This window comes from Poecilia reticulata, chromosome 8, assembly GCF_904066995.2.
Source record: "Poecilia reticulata chromosome 8, P_reticulata-male-v2, whole genome shotgun sequence".
Classification (NCBI taxonomy): Eukaryota; Metazoa; Chordata; class Actinopteri; order Cyprinodontiformes; family Poeciliidae; genus Poecilia; species Poecilia reticulata.
In genome coordinates, this window is record NC_088837.1 from 10,475,940 (window position 1) to 10,491,840 (window position 15,901).

At 39.7% G+C, this 15,901-nt stretch overlaps 3 protein-coding genes across 8 annotated transcripts; 2 read left to right on the forward strand and 1 right to left on the reverse strand.

Moving 5' to 3' along the window:
• Nucleotides 1-135: 135 nt before the first annotated feature.
• On the forward strand, nt 136-11,535 carry mrps34 (mitochondrial ribosomal protein S34). Of its 3 annotated transcripts, none has more exons than XM_081609857.1 (4): nt 136-298; nt 9,401-9,754; nt 10,458-10,500; nt 11,105-11,535. In XM_081609857.1, the coding sequence occupies exons 2-4, from the start codon at nt 9,437-9,439 to the stop codon at nt 11,401-11,403; spliced, it is 660 nt and encodes a 219-aa protein (XP_081465983.1). In that variant the 5' UTR covers nt 136-298; nt 9,401-9,436; the 3' UTR covers nt 11,404-11,535. The 3 variants fall into 3 exon arrangements, with proteins under 3 accessions (XP_081465983.1, XP_008414837.1, XP_017161664.1); XM_008416615.3 differs by lacking the exon at nt 136-298 and adding an exon at nt 9,124-9,281; XM_017306175.2 differs by lacking the exon at nt 136-298 and adding an exon at nt 9,130-9,238.
• Nucleotides 2,050-7,710, reverse strand: spsb3a (splA/ryanodine receptor domain and SOCS box containing 3a). The gene is made up of 7 exons (XM_008416616.3): nt 7,480-7,710; nt 5,465-5,675; nt 5,141-5,321; nt 4,710-4,897; nt 4,517-4,619; nt 4,312-4,437; nt 2,050-3,489 (listed from the first exon to the last, which is right to left on the reverse strand). The coding sequence occupies exons 2-7, from the start codon at nt 5,588-5,590 to the stop codon at nt 3,098-3,100; spliced, it is 1,116 nt and encodes a 371-aa protein (XP_008414838.1). The 5' UTR covers nt 5,591-5,675; nt 7,480-7,710; the 3' UTR covers nt 2,050-3,097.
• Nucleotides 11,536-12,206: 671 nt separating the features above from the next.
• Nucleotides 12,207-15,858, forward strand: nme3 (NME/NM23 nucleoside diphosphate kinase 3). 4 transcript variants are annotated; one of them, XM_081609859.1, is made up of 6 exons: nt 12,253-12,350; nt 12,430-12,494; nt 13,920-14,050; nt 14,146-14,247; nt 14,321-14,433; nt 14,717-15,858. In XM_081609859.1, exons 4-6 carry the CDS (start codon nt 14,221-14,223, stop codon nt 14,829-14,831), a joined length of 255 nt encoding a protein of 84 aa, XP_081465985.1. In that variant the 5' UTR covers nt 12,253-12,350; nt 12,430-12,494; nt 13,920-14,050; nt 14,146-14,220; the 3' UTR covers nt 14,832-15,858. The 4 variants fall into 4 exon arrangements, with proteins under 4 accessions (XP_008414820.1, XP_081465985.1, XP_008414819.1 ...); XM_008416598.3 differs by lacking the exon at nt 12,430-12,494 and having other exon boundaries at nt 12,207-12,350; XM_008416597.3 differs by lacking the exons at nt 12,253-12,350; nt 12,430-12,494 and adding an exon at nt 12,528-12,882.
• The last annotated feature ends 43 nt before the right edge of the window (nt 15,859-15,901 follow it).

Here is a 15,901-nt window from a genome sequence, read left to right on the forward strand (position 1 = left end):
CGCTATTAATAATAACGAAATAAAAATAAACCGTGGCAATATAACATGGGAACGACTTGGGCACAACTTCATAAATGAACAATGACGTCATAAATGAACAATAACGTCGATTTTCTGTGCCGTTTTAGCATTGTAGGATGTTTTAGCAATGGCGGCGGAAGAATTGGAAGAAGACATCCAGTCCGTGTTTGCAACGCTTCCAAAACTTTAAATTAACATACACAGCCAACTCGTTCAGCTCGGTACTTTTCTCTTCGCAGTGAAGGATGGTTGATGTTTACAGTGAAGGCAATTTCCGGTAAGCTTCATAGCGTCGAACTGGCGCATTACACATGTAGTAGCCAAGGCTATTGGGTAAAATTTTAAACTTTAACCCTCTGAAGCGTGAGTGACTGACTATACAGTCTTCCGTGAGTGGGTCTTTTTTGACCCGGATTACAATCGATGTGTTTTTATGCTTCTTTTGTCATTTTGATTCAAAATAATGTTTGTATAATACTTTTTACTGTGTTTTATTTCACACAAGAATTATTTCATGTTTGAAATATTTTCATTTTTCACTTTTTTAAACGTTTTTAGAACAATTTGTAGAACATTTTTAAAACAAAATGACAACAGCAGCAATTTTACAACAACAATGATGAAATGTCAATAATGGACAATGTTAACAACATCCATTATGTGTGTGTGGGGGTGTGTGTGTGGGCTTGGGGGGGTGGGCTGCAAAAGAGCACGTTTCTTGAAACTAGCTAGCTAACCAAGCTAGCTAACATTACTGTCTCTATTCTGTTATGCTATGTGTATCACACATTTGAGTGTGTGATTTATTTATTTATCCATCCAACCATCCATCCATCCATCTTCGGGTCTTGGGGTCAGCAGCCTAAGTAAGGAGGTTCAGAGTTCGCTCTCCCCAGCCACTTGTTCCAGCTCCTCTGGGGGAACCCATGGCGTTCTCAGACCAGCTGAGAAAAATCGTCAGTGTGTCCTGGGTCTTCCCTGGGGCCTCCTCCTGGTGGGACATGCCCGGAGCACCTCACTAGGGAGGCGTCCAAGAGGCATCCTGAGCAGATGCCGAGTCACCTCAACTGGCTCCTCTCAACATGAAGGAGCAGCAGCTCTATTCTGAGTCCCTCCTGGATATCTGACCTTCTCACCCTATCTCTAAGGGAGAGCCCAGACACCCTACAGGAAAAACTAATTTTGGCCGCTTGTATCCGTGACCCCGTTCTTTTGGACATGACCCAACGCACATGACCATAGATGAGGATAGGAACTTAGATCGACCTCGCTTTTTGGCTCAGCTCTCTCTTCACCACGACAGATTGGTACAGCGCCCGCTTCACTGCAGACGCTGCACCAATCCGCCTGTCCATCTCCTGCTCCATTTTTCCCTCATTGGTGAACAAGATCCTGAGATACTTGAACTCCTCCACTTGAGGTAGGACATCCTCCCCAACCCAGAGAAGACACTATACTTTTCTGGCTCATTTATTTATGCATTTATTTCTACAGCTATGATTTTTTATTTTATTTATTGAGATGATAAAAGAAAGAACCTTGAACACATTGATCAACAGGTTTTGTCACAGTACTCACGATTGACACACAAACACATTTGTGAGATAAAAAATAAAGATAATATTTATATGTAAGAGTTCTTGCTGTGTAAAATAATATTATTCAGGGGTGACACTTAGGTCTCGGTGTGTTTGGTTCACAAAAAAAAATTTTTCCTGACGGTAACAGTTGGTAAGAAACAAAGATTCCCATTAAATTCCATAGGAAATTTTGGACCCACTCACGGAAGAATGGGGTAGTAACATAAAACATGCTATTTCTTAAATGTATAAAAGGTAAATTAAAAAATTTTAATTGCATGATATGAGTAACATGTTTCTTGAGGAATACCTGGAATATGAAGTGATGGGAAAACTTTTCATTACAAAGATATTGCAAAAATATGACCTCACCGGGTCAAAAAGGACCCACTTACGCATCAGAGGGTTAAAGAAGTTTACACACCCAGAAAATAAAACGGAAAATATATTTGCTGAGATTACTTGATTTATTAGTGAGAAGAGCAGAGAAAACTTCACTTAGATGATGGTGAGACCACACTTTCTTAGTTTATTTACAAACCTGAATTTACCAACAGGTTCAGACGTTTTTTCTTAACTACAGCAAAAAGTTGACAAAAGTAAATAGTGGAGTAAAAATAAACAACTCAGGAAAGTGTTAGGGTTTACATTCCACAACGCTATGGTTTGAGACCTAAACCTGACCAAAGAGGAGAAAACAGGGAAATAATGATTTAAAAAAAACATCTTTGCATAAACGGAACTGTACAAAAGGCTTAATGTTAAATACATTGGCATAGAAAATCACATTTTTAAAAAGTTGTGAAACATAAATAATGTGCGTAAATGTGTTTGACGTAGACGCTAAAAGAGCTAAAAACTACAGATGGGTTTATAAATGCTGCCACGATACAAGGAGGTTAAGCCTTTAGCAGTGCTAATTACGTGTTTGTTTCAAGAAAGACAAAAACATAGTTTTGTTAGTAGAGGATAAAAAGAGGCAGAGTGCACTCATGATGTTTCCACTTCTAGAATTAAAAAGGATCTAATTTTACCGAATAATATTCACTGCTTTTCACTTTGACAACAGAATAAAATGATGAGAAGCAATGAAGTGGGTAGGTTGCTTCTGTAATGCACCAGGAACATTTAGATTAACACCACACACAAAGAAAAACAAGTTTTTTTTTCGTTTTTTTTTTTTCAAATATCCAAGATGACCACCAAAATTTGGCCTTACTTGATGTCAGTGTTGCACTGTACATTACACATCCCAGCAGTTCACTAATTCCCATATAAGAATGGCAACAACGGTGGTAGATTATACAGTATGGTCATATATTTCTACAGATGACTGAAAATGTTGGGATGCTGACACGAATAGCATGAGGAAGAAGTCACAGTAAAGGTGCACGGCTCCCTCTGCTCTGCTCTGTCAGTCCCAGAGGTTTTCCTCCCTGCCATGGTTTGCCGCTGCGAGCACCTTTTGAAGCGGAGCTGGGATCTGAGCTTTCCAGTCACGTCCAGCGGCATCTCTTCCTCTGGCAGGCCTCGGGGTCGGACGCGCAGCCCTCCGAGTCACTCTCGGAGAACGACGGTTCGGCCGGCAGGGTTGCGGGTAAATGCGGGGACCGCTCGGGCCCTTCTGTGGTCTCCTCCGTGGCCCCGCTGTTCAGACTGAGCACCCAGCCCAGCTTGTTGTGGAGGACCTGGCGCAGGCCCGGCGGCAGAGGCAACACATCCAGCGTGTCCATGCAGTCCGGGAGCAGGCGGCGGAGGCGGGCGCAGCAGAGGTACAGCAGAGAGGTCGGCGTGGAGCAAGACCTGATGACTTTCATGCTGCTCTTGGCCGCGGTGGAACACGCCATCGGATAAAACCTCTTATTGTGCAGCTCTGTGGCAGCAACACCTGAAGTAAAAAAAATAAAATAAAATTATGACTGGATTTTATTTTGGGGTACACAAGTAAAGAGTAAGGTGGGCAACAGGTGGAAATGCATAGCAAACAGTGAAATGTGCTCCAAATTCATGGATGATGCAAACTCCACAACACACTAACACAAATGCAACAGAAAAACACTGTAAAACTGCAGCAACAACAAGAAAAAATGCTGCAATCAGAGGAAATGGAATAAAAAGAGAAAATGCCACAAATAGCCAAAACAACTGCAAACCGGAGTGCTCCAGGCCACTAGGGGGAGTCTGGAGTAGGCAATACTACTTAAATTATTATCCTGATGTTTCTGATGTTGTAAAAGACTTGAAGTATAACTCAACCTTTTCTTCCTTCCTTTCTCCATCTGTCTTCTGAACGTCCGGTTTTTACTATATAGATCTAAATATTCCTATGGTTTACTGAGAGTTTGGTCCTGTGTGACTTGTTGATTGACACCCCCTAGTGGTGTGGAGAACTTCCATTTTTGTGGAGCGAGTTTGCAGTATTTTCCCCCTTAATCCATTTCCTGTGGTTTCAAAATTTTGTTTAGGGTTGCAGCATTTTTTTTGCGCCGTTTTTTTGCTGCGCATTTATACACCTGTTGGTCACCATAGAAGAAGTTAAAGAAAAATCTAGTTTTTTTTTTTTTTTAAACCCTGTAAAAGACCTTCTTCTGCATCAGAATTAAGCATTACTTTGTGTTAGTCTATTATATGAAATTCGAATAATATACATTTAGGTTTGTTGTAATGTGGTAAAACGTGGAATAGCTCTATTAACATGAACTTTACTGACCAATACACTTCCGGTTCTTGAAGAAAGTGAGTGTGCCGTGCCACGTGTCCAGATGAACTCCAATGATGGATCCTTGTCCAAAGCGGGAGGAGAACTTCAATTTGTCTCCTTTATGATGCAGCAATCCTGGAAAACACAACCCATCACACTTTTCTTAAAATGTTTCAAGCAGACATATGTTCCCTGATAACACTGTCGAGCTTACCGGTGTAGGAGAGCCCCCAGCTGTCTGCATCTTTCCCCAACAAACTGCAGAACGTGTGCCTGTACTTGTCCAAGTTGACATCAGATGTCCCAATGCCAACCATCTGTCCAGAAATAACAATTTCAACACAAATCAGCTGAAATTCCATTTTATTTTTTCCTCTCACTGCTATCGACAAATCCTGGAGGCTTACCATGTCTGTTCCGTACACCGGAGACGTCATTTTGATTTCCCAGAAATGCTGCCCGTCCGCCAGCTCCCTGGAGCCGCGGACGGCCGCCGTGCCGCAGCTGTAGTCGGAGTGGAAGCTCACTTTGCGATTGTCGCAGGTCAGCAGTGTTGCAGTCGAACGGCTGCTTGCATCCCAAACCCAGTCGAAATCTGCACCATCGGAGGTCATGTTGACAGCAAATTAAACAAGAAATCAAATATTGTTGACTGGACTTGTGCTAAATATCAAACATATATGTCTTTCTGACTCAAATTTCTAGATTTCTGCAGTTTCTAGAATGTTCTATATGTTTAGCAAAGCCATTTCAAGATTTAAAACTACTGTTGCTCTGCTTTTAATAACCGTTTGAAATGTTAGAGGTTGTTGTTAAAACTGTGCAGCTGCTTTCGTACCTTGGTCATCCTCTCCACAGTGGCAGTCTTTGACCTGGTGAAATCCTCGTAGGCGAGGGTTGTAGCTGGTTTCTGCCTGGGAGTCGCAGGCACAGTAAGACTCTCCTGTAACAGGGACAGCACTGGGGACCGGAGGAACCATCACGGCTGAGTAGTCCGCCTCGGAGTCAGAATCACTGTACTTTACAGAGAGATTTTAAAGAACAACTCTTAATGTTCAACACATCAGGGAATCAAAACACAAATCTGCAGTTTTTAAAGACCAGACATTTCCCTTTTTTGCATCACATGAACCAACACGATTTCCGGTTTTGAATGGTTTACCTCCAGCCGGTCGTAGCGCCACTGTTCAGCTTCAGAGGCCAACACGAGGGCCCGGGCGTCGGCGTCCCTTCGTATCCCACCCCAAACGTAACGCCAAGCCCGGCTGTTCCTGCTTCGTCTTGACATGGTAGCCGAGTCGAACAAGTAGAAGAGCTTCGCCACTCGATCCGGGTTTAGTCCAGATGTTTAAGGAGCAGCATTAGTCCAGCGGCTGAAGGAAAACAAACCAGCATGCGTCGTAACTTCTTCCTCCCAAGTTTTTTACACCAACATGTCCGACTCTATTTGAGGGATGTATCGACATTGAGTGCAGCTTAAACTAAAGACGCATATATTAATTGATTACTATACAGCATGGCTTTTAAGGACCAGCCTAGGCTCAGAGGGTCACAGTCAGCGACTGGTACAGTCTCCGTCCTGGCTTTTCTTTCACTGTACATGTAAAGGTAGAGGGTGAAAAAAACTCTGAAGGAACAACAAGATTCCTTAGATCACAAACCCAGATTTCTTAGATTAACATCTAAAATTCTTGATTTCACAGTATTTTCCTCTGCCTGGGTTTCTATGTTTTGGCGCAGAAGGTTCACAGAAGGTGCAGAATGTGACAGAATATTTGTTTTTTGAAATTACTACTAATCAGTTGTAATTTCACATCAGTTGATAAGTTGCACATCCTTGCAGCAAACCCTTTGCTATCCTATTTTTTTTCTAATTATATAACCTTATTTTAAAGCATCTTCCATAGTTAAGTGTCAAACTTGCAACACTGTAAGCTATTAGCATGTAATAAAATATGTTTACAAACATGATAATGAACACAAAATTTTAAATAACTGGATTTAATGGGAATAAAAATCAAAAGCCTTTAAATGTGATAATTATGCATTAACTACTATTTAAATGAAAATTCTTTCAGTAAAAATGTGCAGCTATTATATTTGAGAGCAATATGTATTTTAGTGTTTAATTAGTAGGTTCCTGTGTTGTAGTGCAGTGGGATATGATTTAGTTCCTGCTACTACTTGTCAAGTAGGCCCTAACATTTGTTTGGTTAACCTGCAAAGTGTGTCAGTTTCATATTAATTACATTGATTTTTTGATTTTTTTTTTTTACTAACTTTATATTTTGTATATTTATTAAATAATATATGTATTTAAACTAATTAAGGATATATTAAGGTAATAGTTTATATATACTAAGATTTTTTAGAAATACAATTGAGGCACTTTTGGACCTTCACATTCAAGTAAAGAAAAGGCCCCTGATCAAAAAACGCTTAATTAAAAAATCCCAACTAATTTCTAGAAACGTAAAACCCTCTATTTTATTAAACTTCTTCACAATAAAACTAATATAAACACGCATCATATTCTTAGACAATGCGGCCACAAAACGACAAACCCGGAGTAATTAAAGAGAAATGTTTACGTTTTTATTCTTTTTCTCAATTAAATGTATTTTATTTCGCATTGCGATGTATATCATTTTTGTTTTCATGAAGACCTTTTCCTTTATTCGTTGCACTTCCAGCCAAATATCTAATTTATTGTTTCTCATTCTTACATTAAAATCGGGTGTTTTGGCTTATAAAATAGCCTGGCTATTACCAAAATATCGAATCCGTGTAAAGCAACAGATCATTCGCATTCACACAGCAAAACCATATATATCATTTAACACAAATAAAAAAAGAACACCCACTATTATAACATTTAACGTTTTCTTCCCCAGCTTCACCAGCTTCTTAGCCTTGAGCTAACAGAGCAGCTAATGCAAGCCAACTGCTCGGATTGAGCTTCGTCTTAAAAATATAATAAAAAATAAAGTCGTGACTTCGAATTACTTGTTCGCTACCATTTATGCTTGTATAAATCACCAAATTGTTGTGTGTCGCGACTTATTGCACAACCAGAGCGAAGAATGTTCCTACTGATGCATAAAAAGAGCTAGCATTGCGCGGCTAGCAGCTGTTAGCACACATCCACCCAGGATGGATAAAAAGTAGAGTCGTTACCTGTTAAACTGGCCTCTAGTGACACATAAACCCGACTAATCCACGGGGTCGGTGTTCCTTTGATTCCGGGTATTACTAGACGGTTAACACACAAGAAGCGAAGAGGTGACTCGCTTCGTTTCGTTTTTCCATGACCTACTTTCTGCCAGTGTGACCGTGTAAACAAATACAGGAGGAGCTAAGGGAGGTTTGAACCTGCATACCAGCTAACGACATGTGTAATTACAGTCACTTGTAGCTTTGTCTGATAGAACACCCGAATTCAAAATCAATTGAATTAATAGCAAAAATCAAACAAAGCAGCACTGCTATTAATTAAATTGCTCCCATGTTTGCATTTTATGGAGCATAAATACTGCTAAAAAAAAAAATTGCTGACTAATTTGGCCGCTTGGTAAAATATTAATTAAACATTATCTTTCTGGCAACAAGAAGGCAACATAAAGATAAAAGAAAAGAAAAAGAATTCAAAACAAGCTAGAATTTTTTTTTTACCTCAGTCTGAAATTGTTTGCAAAAATAGTTTTTAGGCTTTGAGCCTCCCATGAACAAATAAAAATCAATTTTCTAAATATGTAGAATAGCAAACCAAACCTTATCGGAGTAGTCAGGCTGACAACATTTTGAAATACTGACTCATCTAGGCGGTAACAAAGCAACATCTAATGCCATAATCAGAGAGTTTAAAATAAATTGTAAAAATGTCAGCATTCAAATGTGGCAGTGTGTTCAGGAATTAACCGAAGGGAAGAAAAAACAAGTCTCCGACCTTAAGGCAAGGCGGCCTTAAATAGCACCCTTCGTAAACAAGGCAGTCCAAAGTTTAAAACGCCGAAAGAAAGAAGAAATAAAATATCAAGCCTAAGCCAAAAGCATGGCATAAAAGAAAAAAAAGCTAAAATACACTTATTAAAGGCAAAAAAGACGAACATGTTTCAAACATTTTTATTGACCAGACTGTTTGGTCAAAAGCAGCAGTGAACAAATATATTTTCAGTCCTGAGGGTCAGACTTCTCGTGCGCTATTTTAAGCCCCGCGCGCCACTAGCGCTTTTTCGAATTTCTTTTCCTTTTTTTAACCCCAATTTCATTTCTCTTGTCCTTTGTCTGATGGGCACCAGATCACCTCTTCGTCATCCGCTCGCAATTCCATAGAAAAACTAAAATTTTAGTGTTTATTGGGTAAAAAAATTATCAACCCCTTTTCTATTTTATTTGTGGCGCTTAAAATTTGCCAAATTGAAAATGTTCTAATGAGAAAATTTCTTAAATATAAAAGGGTTTTAGCCAACACTGTTAATTTGATTGAAGAGATTCAGCAAATGTTCTGTTTCTTTTTTCATAATCTGTCCTGAAAATGAATGAAATATATTTTTCTAATTATTATTTAAGATAATAAAGTCCAGTTAACGTTAATCTTTTGGCTGAAAGAAGAAGCAAAAAAAACAAACACTTGGATAAATCCGTAAGACATTCATACTTCGCAAATAAAAAGCTTTCTTTTTGAATAATTTAAAGTAGCCATGTTATCTGTTGTCTACTTAATTTAAAAGTATAATCTATTAAATCAAATTTGCACATAAAAAGAAATAAGACTTATTAGTATTTGTATGGGTATTAGTAGTATCTGGAACCAGAATTTCTCTGCTGCGGAACCAAATTGTAATCGCAGTTCTTTCAGGGACTATTTATGAACGGACCTTGTGTGCGGAAAATGTGTGCTTTGCTCACTGAGGTCAACTAGGAGTTAATTTCTTTGGTCAGTTTCAGGCATTGGAACTAATATATTTTATATATACCAGGTGGTTACCGTTTACTGACTCTTATCAATAATTTTAATGTGTTTGTAGCACCGAAATCTGCAACGCTCACACAATTTCCGCCCCAACCAGGTTGATGTAACAACCATTTTTGTCCTCAGGGTACACTGTGACTGGGTGTTTGTCCACTTGCAATCATGGTGAAAAAGAAGCGGCTCCGTCTCATCGCAGAAATGGCTCGGAAGATCCGGGCGTACCGGGAGCTGAAGTCTCGGCCGAAGGAGTCGCAGAAGTACGCCCTGGACTACGAGAATATGAGGCGACCTCTCACTGGGAAGATGCTGCCCGTGTTGGCCTGGCAGGACGTCCGCAGGGAGAGCCGCCTCTTCTCCCTGCTAGCGGGGATGAGGCTGTTCGGAGTCGGCCGCATGTTCACCCGTAAATCCTGGTTGGAGGAACACCCAGAACCCAGCTACTGGGAAATTACCAAGGTCAAGGTGGACTACACAGCTGAGGTGAGCTGGCAGTGGAGGACAGCACTGTACACACTGTACCAGTGAAGCTGTCTTGCTTTTATTTGTTTATACATGATTAATTTCGGTTGATCAGGCCTTTCCTCTCCTACCATCACAAACGTGAATGCTGAGCATTCTAATCTGTTTTGGGAATTTAACAGAAACATCATGCTTTTTATTAGTTGAAGCTAAAATTGAGCTTTTCTGTAACAAACACACATAAGGGATGTCTACCTTAAAATAAATGGCGAATAAGCTGTGCACATCCTACCTAAATGTGAAGACTCAAAGGAGGAAATATGCATATGGATAAAATACTTGTGCAGCTTCCAGTCGGTCATTTTCATCTTTGATTCAGAACAAACGGGAGATATACTGTTGTGAGGCATTGCAGAGCACCTTTTATTGTCCAAAAGCCTCAGCCCAATTGATTTCAATATCCAGCTGAGATTCTTTTTCACTAATAAAAATGTTATTTTCTTCTAGTGCTAAGTGTATAGCAGATTAATGACTCACCATTATGTAACAATGCTAAAAACACTACCATAAAAGTTATAAAAATGTGTCTCAATTAAGGCCAGCCTCTGCTGAATAATTCAACCTTTGCATCAATGCTGTTGAGTGTTGAGTTTGCAGGTCAATAAATGTTTGTTTTGTGAAAAAACACAAACTTAGAAATCATCTGTTCTCTTTACTTTTATAGAACATGGATCATGGCGAAGCATGGGGAATCCTCACATATAAAGGTAATCTTAATCTCTGTTGAGCTTTTTCTTATTTATAAGGATCCTGGATGCTGTATGAATATTTACTGTTGGACATAAAAAAGGTGGCTTAGTATCTAACGCTGAAAAAAATTAATCGCGTTTACATTTGGCTTTAAAAATGACTGCATCAGTTACTGAGTCTTGCAAAGGTTTTCATACCTCTTGTTACATTAGAACCACAAACTGCGTTTGATGCAAAATCTTTTTGTATCAAGATTTTGTTTCCTATTGTTCTTTAACAAACATCTGAGACCTTCACATTCTTTACACTAAAAAATAAACCACATGCCAGTCAGACACAAGGTGATGTTTGGAGAGAATTCATTGCACTGAATTGTATTTAGGAGTATCATAACAGGATGCACGTTTTCTTTTAGAAAATATATGTAAAGATGTCTTTGTAAAACATTAAAAACCTAGGATATAGTGTTCCTGCACCATGAGGGAAAAAAAACATAGTTTGTGGCTGTAAAGTGACACAATTAATCCAAATAATTCAAATTATTAGTAATGTCTTTTTGTTGTGATAAAGATGCACATATTAAAAATCATAACTACTCTATAAATAAAATGTACTTGATAGGCAAACAGGAAAAAGAGGTGAAGGCGGTGGAGAAGGTGATGTACCACGACTGGCGCCTGATTCCCAAAGACATGGAGCAGCAGTTCAAGGACTTCCAGCCCCTCCCGGAGCCTCCGCTCCGCTACGTCCCCTACCCTCCCCTGCTCCGTGCCATGATCCTGGCACAGCGTGGGAGAGCTGGAGGCAGGATGGTGACAGAGGAGCCGGCCTTGCCCTTACAGAGGAATGTGGTGTTCAACGTAGAATATTTCCGCAGACAAGAAGAAGAGAATCGGAGGAAAGAGGGGACAGCGGTGTGAACCAGAATGGTCTTTTCAAGGACTCGTTTGAGCTGCTGCCGAGTGCTGGACTCAAATAAGGTTTCTTTATAATCTCATAGAGAACCATGTATGTTTGTATGTGCTAAATATTAAAAGTGGGATCAAATCGGCTCCTTCAAGTGATGTTTGTTTTCTTTATTAAATTAATTTGCTGCTGTTTTGTACTGCTGCCCTGCAGCAAGAAGGTTCCAGGTTTGAATCCTGGACAAACCGTATGAAGACTGTCGCTGTCAGTTGCAGCACATTGCACAAAAATGACTTGTACAAAAAAATTATCTCTGTAAAAATAGAAATGCAGTGGAATCTTAAGTTTTTTTCCATGGGGATTTATGTACAGACTATGAACTATAAAAATAAACACAAACACTGTTTTAAAAAAAACCAACAAAAAAAACCCCATAATGATGGAGTTACATTTCACTTATTCTAATCTATTACAAAATCTGTTCTCTACAAACACCTTCACATCTTTTAACAGCTTTTAACTCAGAAGCTTCTACATTCATCCAAATGTGGAGGCAGCAGAGGGATGTTTTAAGTTCAAGTAATTAGTTTTATATTGAAGATGCTTAATATTTATGACTACGACTGTTGCATGTTTTGATACTGTTGCAAGTTTATCAATCAACAAAAAATATAAGGAGCCTCTATTATTGTAGTTTGGCAAGCTAGGGATCTAAAAAAAAACTAGAAATGGCTCTAATTTGTAGAAGAAAACTCAAAATGAAGGATTTTTGCTTCGTAGAGCCTAGTGTACCTATTAAATATTTATGGGTTTGCCATACAGGCTCGCGCTTTGGAGCATTCCTTAGCAACGTGACGTAGCTCTCCTCCCTACTTCATTCTCCCAGACTACAGTGTGCTCCGTCCTGCATCGACAATGATCTGCCTGTTTCTGTCTATTTTTGCCCAAGTCTTCCAGTCAGGTTGGTGTTACATGTATTTTAGTCGCTAGTTGGTGGTTTTCCGAGCCTCGCTTTGAGTTTTACCAAGTGATATTTTCAGTTTCCAGGAGATGCTGGTGGGTCAGAGTCGCCTCCTCGGTTAGCCGAAGGCAGCACTTATACCCGGTACAGTAGAGTTAAGAAGCTCTCCAACTTTAACTGGAGCGTTGCATTAGACTGCTAATGCAATGTTCAGACTGCTAAATGTGACTAAAACAACCCGAACTAATAAAATATTACTAACTAGCGTGTTGTCTCAGCCGCGGGTCTAACAGCATGCAGCTTGGCTCATGCGTTCCGCTCCTCATTGTCAGAAAAGTTGATTCATCATCCTATTATTAGCTCAGGAGTTCGCGCGCTGCTTATTGGGAAGATTTGTACTCGTGCGCAGACTGCGGGATCTGATAGGCTGCTGCAGACAGAGCGCCCACAATGAGGCCGACAAAAAGGTCACAGCGAGATCTGCAGGAACTGGAAGATCTGATTCCCAAACAGGCGCGGATTGATGAAACCGGTGAGGTCCCTAACTTCTGGTTTGGACAGCGGGGAGTGCGGGGGTGTGGCTTGAAATGATGTCGATGTGCAGATCTTTGAGCACCTGCTGCAGGTACTTTGTTTTAAATCCAGCTGCTGTGCAGAATATGCTACAGAGCTGCTAATGCGCATGCAAATATTGGAATACGAAAAGCTTGCATAAAGCTTATGGAGATGCAAGTTTAATTTCAAATTGTGAATGTCAGCATTTTTATAGGTGTCCACTAGGGGGCGATGCTAATCAATGGATGAGAACACCAAGGCTGGATCTGTCAGTGCCGACCCCAAACCTGATTATTTTAGGATTTATTTGTTAGATGCATTGTTTATTTATGCAACCAGTTGCCTTCAGAAATTCTAGAATGACTTAATATTGTCATATTTTATAGTTTCACCTTTGTATAATAGGTCATTAACATCATATTCAGCGAAGAAGGTTTTTATGTAGAAAATTGGTAAACAAAGAACATAATTAAAATTAGGTAACACAGACAATGACTGTTTAATGATAAAGATTTACTTGATAATCCAATTCAGGGTTTCCCACAGTGTATTATAAGCCTGGCGGGCCACCAGACTTTACCTGTGTCCTCTCCAGGCTTTGCAATGTTAATTTATTTGTGTTTTTTTTATTTTTATGATTGCCTTTTTTAGGACCTTATAGTTGGAGTTTAGGTATTAACTTATCTTCCAGTCTTCCAATAATGCATAGTTGTCAAGTGATATTTCCAAATTTTCTGTCAATTAAAAAAAAATTTTAACTTAAAAACATGGATGACTGCCCTAGAGCTCGGAGCACCAGGCTTAGCAAGTTTTCTGGGGGAAACCCTGCAACTGTATTTCCAACTTGAGAAACAATAAAGTATTCTATTCTAATGACATAATCTTTTAATATGCTTGCTGGAAATTCAGTGTCGAGTTTGGAATGCTGGTTTGAGTTTGATACCTTTGGCCTCAGTTGTCGTTGGCCTCAACTTGCTATGCTCAAGTTAAACAGTTCCTTGTGTGCCGTTTCAGGCTGGACGGGAGTGAACGAACGCACCTTCATCGCCGTGAAGCCGGACGGTGTGCAGCGGAAACTGGTGGGAGAAATAGTGCGTCGTTTTGAGAAGAGAGGCTTCAAACTTGTTGCTCTTAAGCTTATAAAGGTACTCACTTGTGGTTGAAATGCTGCGGAGGGTTAGCGCAGTGGATCAGAAATACAATCTGGTAAATGAATGCGTTTGTCTTGGTTGCACACCAGGCGTCTGAGGAGCTGCTAAGCGAACACTACTGGGAGCTGAGGAGCAAGCCTTTCTACAGCACCCTAATAAGCTACATGAGTTCTGGACCAGTTGTTGCAATGGTGGGTTTCCTCAACGGGTTTCTCAGCAACGTTTTGATGTGTTGTGTTTCAAAGTGTCCTGTTTTTTGCGTAGGTGTGGCAGGGTTTAGATGTTGTGAAGACCGCTCGCAAGATGCTAGGCGAGACCAATCCTGCAGACTCACTGCCGGGAACCATCCGGGGAGATTTCTGTGTGGAAGTGGGCAGGTAAGTCATTTCATCACCTTACTCTGCAAGTTATGGGTCTGATCTCAGTGTTTTATCCGTGGGAACATGCTAACAGTTATACTGGATAAAAATAAACTGCAGGATAGTAAGCCTTGAAATAACAATCTCAGAAATCCTTTAAAGTCATTGTGAGGATATATTGTTGGTTAAAAAAAAAGGTCAATTGTATTACTTTTTTTACATTGTCATGTTTTCAGAAAGTACTTGTTCATTTTGCGTCAGGATGATAATCAGAGGAGCAACTTTCACTCCTTGTTTTCAGGAATGTGATCCATGGCAGCGACTCGGTGGAGAGCGCCCAGAAGGAAATCGGTCTCTGGTTCCGTCAGGGCGAGCTCCACCGCTGGGAGAGCAGCGCCAACAACTGGATCTACTGATGTTTACAGACCTTCTGCAGCTTTAAAACATCAAACCTCAGTTAACTTCATCTTTCTAGCTTCGGTAGTTTGTAGCAAAGAAAGGTCATCTCTGCTTTCCTGCATCTTTTCCTTGGTTTACATTTTTGATGGGGTAAACTTAAAGGGGCAGTATTATGTTAAATGGACTTTTTTGAGCTTTGTATCGTGTTATGATGTTATAAAAACATACCTGGAGTGTTGCTTTGATCCTTTCATACATGCTTGAGGAATCTTTTACTCAAGCTGTGATGGGCCAGCGTTGATGACAAAGCTGTTCCTCGGAGCTGCAATTTCCAACCTTCAGAGCATTACAGAGCTTCTTGCTTAGCTCCTTCAGACTAGCCAGCTGCAATTAGCAAACACCTGGTGGAACTGCACATCTGCTGAGCTCATTATACCAGCTGCTGCTCTGTGCAATGCTGGTAAAGACGTTAAGCGTGGAGCATGGTTGTGACTTCTTGAAATGCAGAGTATCTTAAAGAGACAGAGGCCTAATTTCAAAGCATTAAATTACAAAGTCAAATTTACAACTGAAGGTAACATAGTTACTTGATTTGCTAAAAAAAAATGGCACTAGGTGCCTGGAAAATACATAACACTGCCCCTTTAACAAATCAAAGGTGCATTAAATAGATTGAAATAGTTAGGGCAAGTAATGTTTTTAAGCTATAAGGATAACTTGTTGCAATAAGAAACTGGAATTATGAAGACAATGGATTTGAAACTGACTCATTACACCATTTAAAAAAAGAAAATTGATATTTATTAAAACATAAAAATAGCCTTTTTTCAGTTGTATCGAGTTTTCCATGTCCTCAGTGGGTGTAAAGATGATCATGTGGAAGTACTTGAATATAAAGTTTCCAGCTTTTGAACAGCATTGAACTCTTATTGTTACTGCTTTTGTATTTTTATACCAGGCTCAGTTTGCAGCCTGTCATAACACTGCAATAAAAATGGAGCAAGTTCATTTATTAAACTTGAATAAAAAAAACCAAAGAAACAAGTTGAATCTTTCAGAGACATTTTTTGCTCTGTACTTGTTGCAT

Excerpts from the sequence above, each read along its gene's own strand:
- mrps34 (XM_081609857.1), top strand. The coding sequence starts at position 9,437 with ATGGTGAAAAAGAAGCGGCTCCGTCTCATCGCAGAAATGGCTCGGAAG. Across the intron at positions 9,755-10,457 it reads AGGTGGACTACACAGCTGAG|AACATGGATCATGGCGAAGC; the intron begins GTGAGCTGGCAG and ends TTACTTTTATAG. Across the intron at positions 10,501-11,104 it reads GGGAATCCTCACATATAAAG|GCAAACAGGAAAAAGAGGTG; the intron begins GTAATCTTAATC and ends TGTACTTGATAG.
- spsb3a (XM_008416616.3), bottom strand. The coding sequence starts at position 5,590 with ATGTCAAGACGAAGCAGGAACAGCCGGGCTTGGCGTTACGTTTGGGGT. Across the intron at positions 5,322-5,464 it reads GGCGCTACGACCGGCTGGAG|TACAGTGATTCTGACTCCGA; the intron begins GTAAACCATTCA and ends CTCTCTGTAAAG. Across the intron at positions 4,620-4,709 it reads CGGTGTACGGAACAGACATG|ATGGTTGGCATTGGGACATC; the intron begins GTAAGCCTCCAG and ends ATTTCTGGACAG.
- nme3 (XM_008416597.3), top strand. The coding sequence starts at position 12,801 with ATGAGGCCGACAAAAAGGTCACAGCGAGATCTGCAGGAACTGGAAGAT. Across the intron at positions 12,883-13,919 it reads GGCGCGGATTGATGAAACCG|GCTGGACGGGAGTGAACGAA; the intron begins GTGAGGTCCCTA and ends GTGCCGTTTCAG. Across the intron at positions 14,051-14,145 it reads TTGCTCTTAAGCTTATAAAG|GCGTCTGAGGAGCTGCTAAG; the intron begins GTACTCACTTGT and ends GTTGCACACCAG.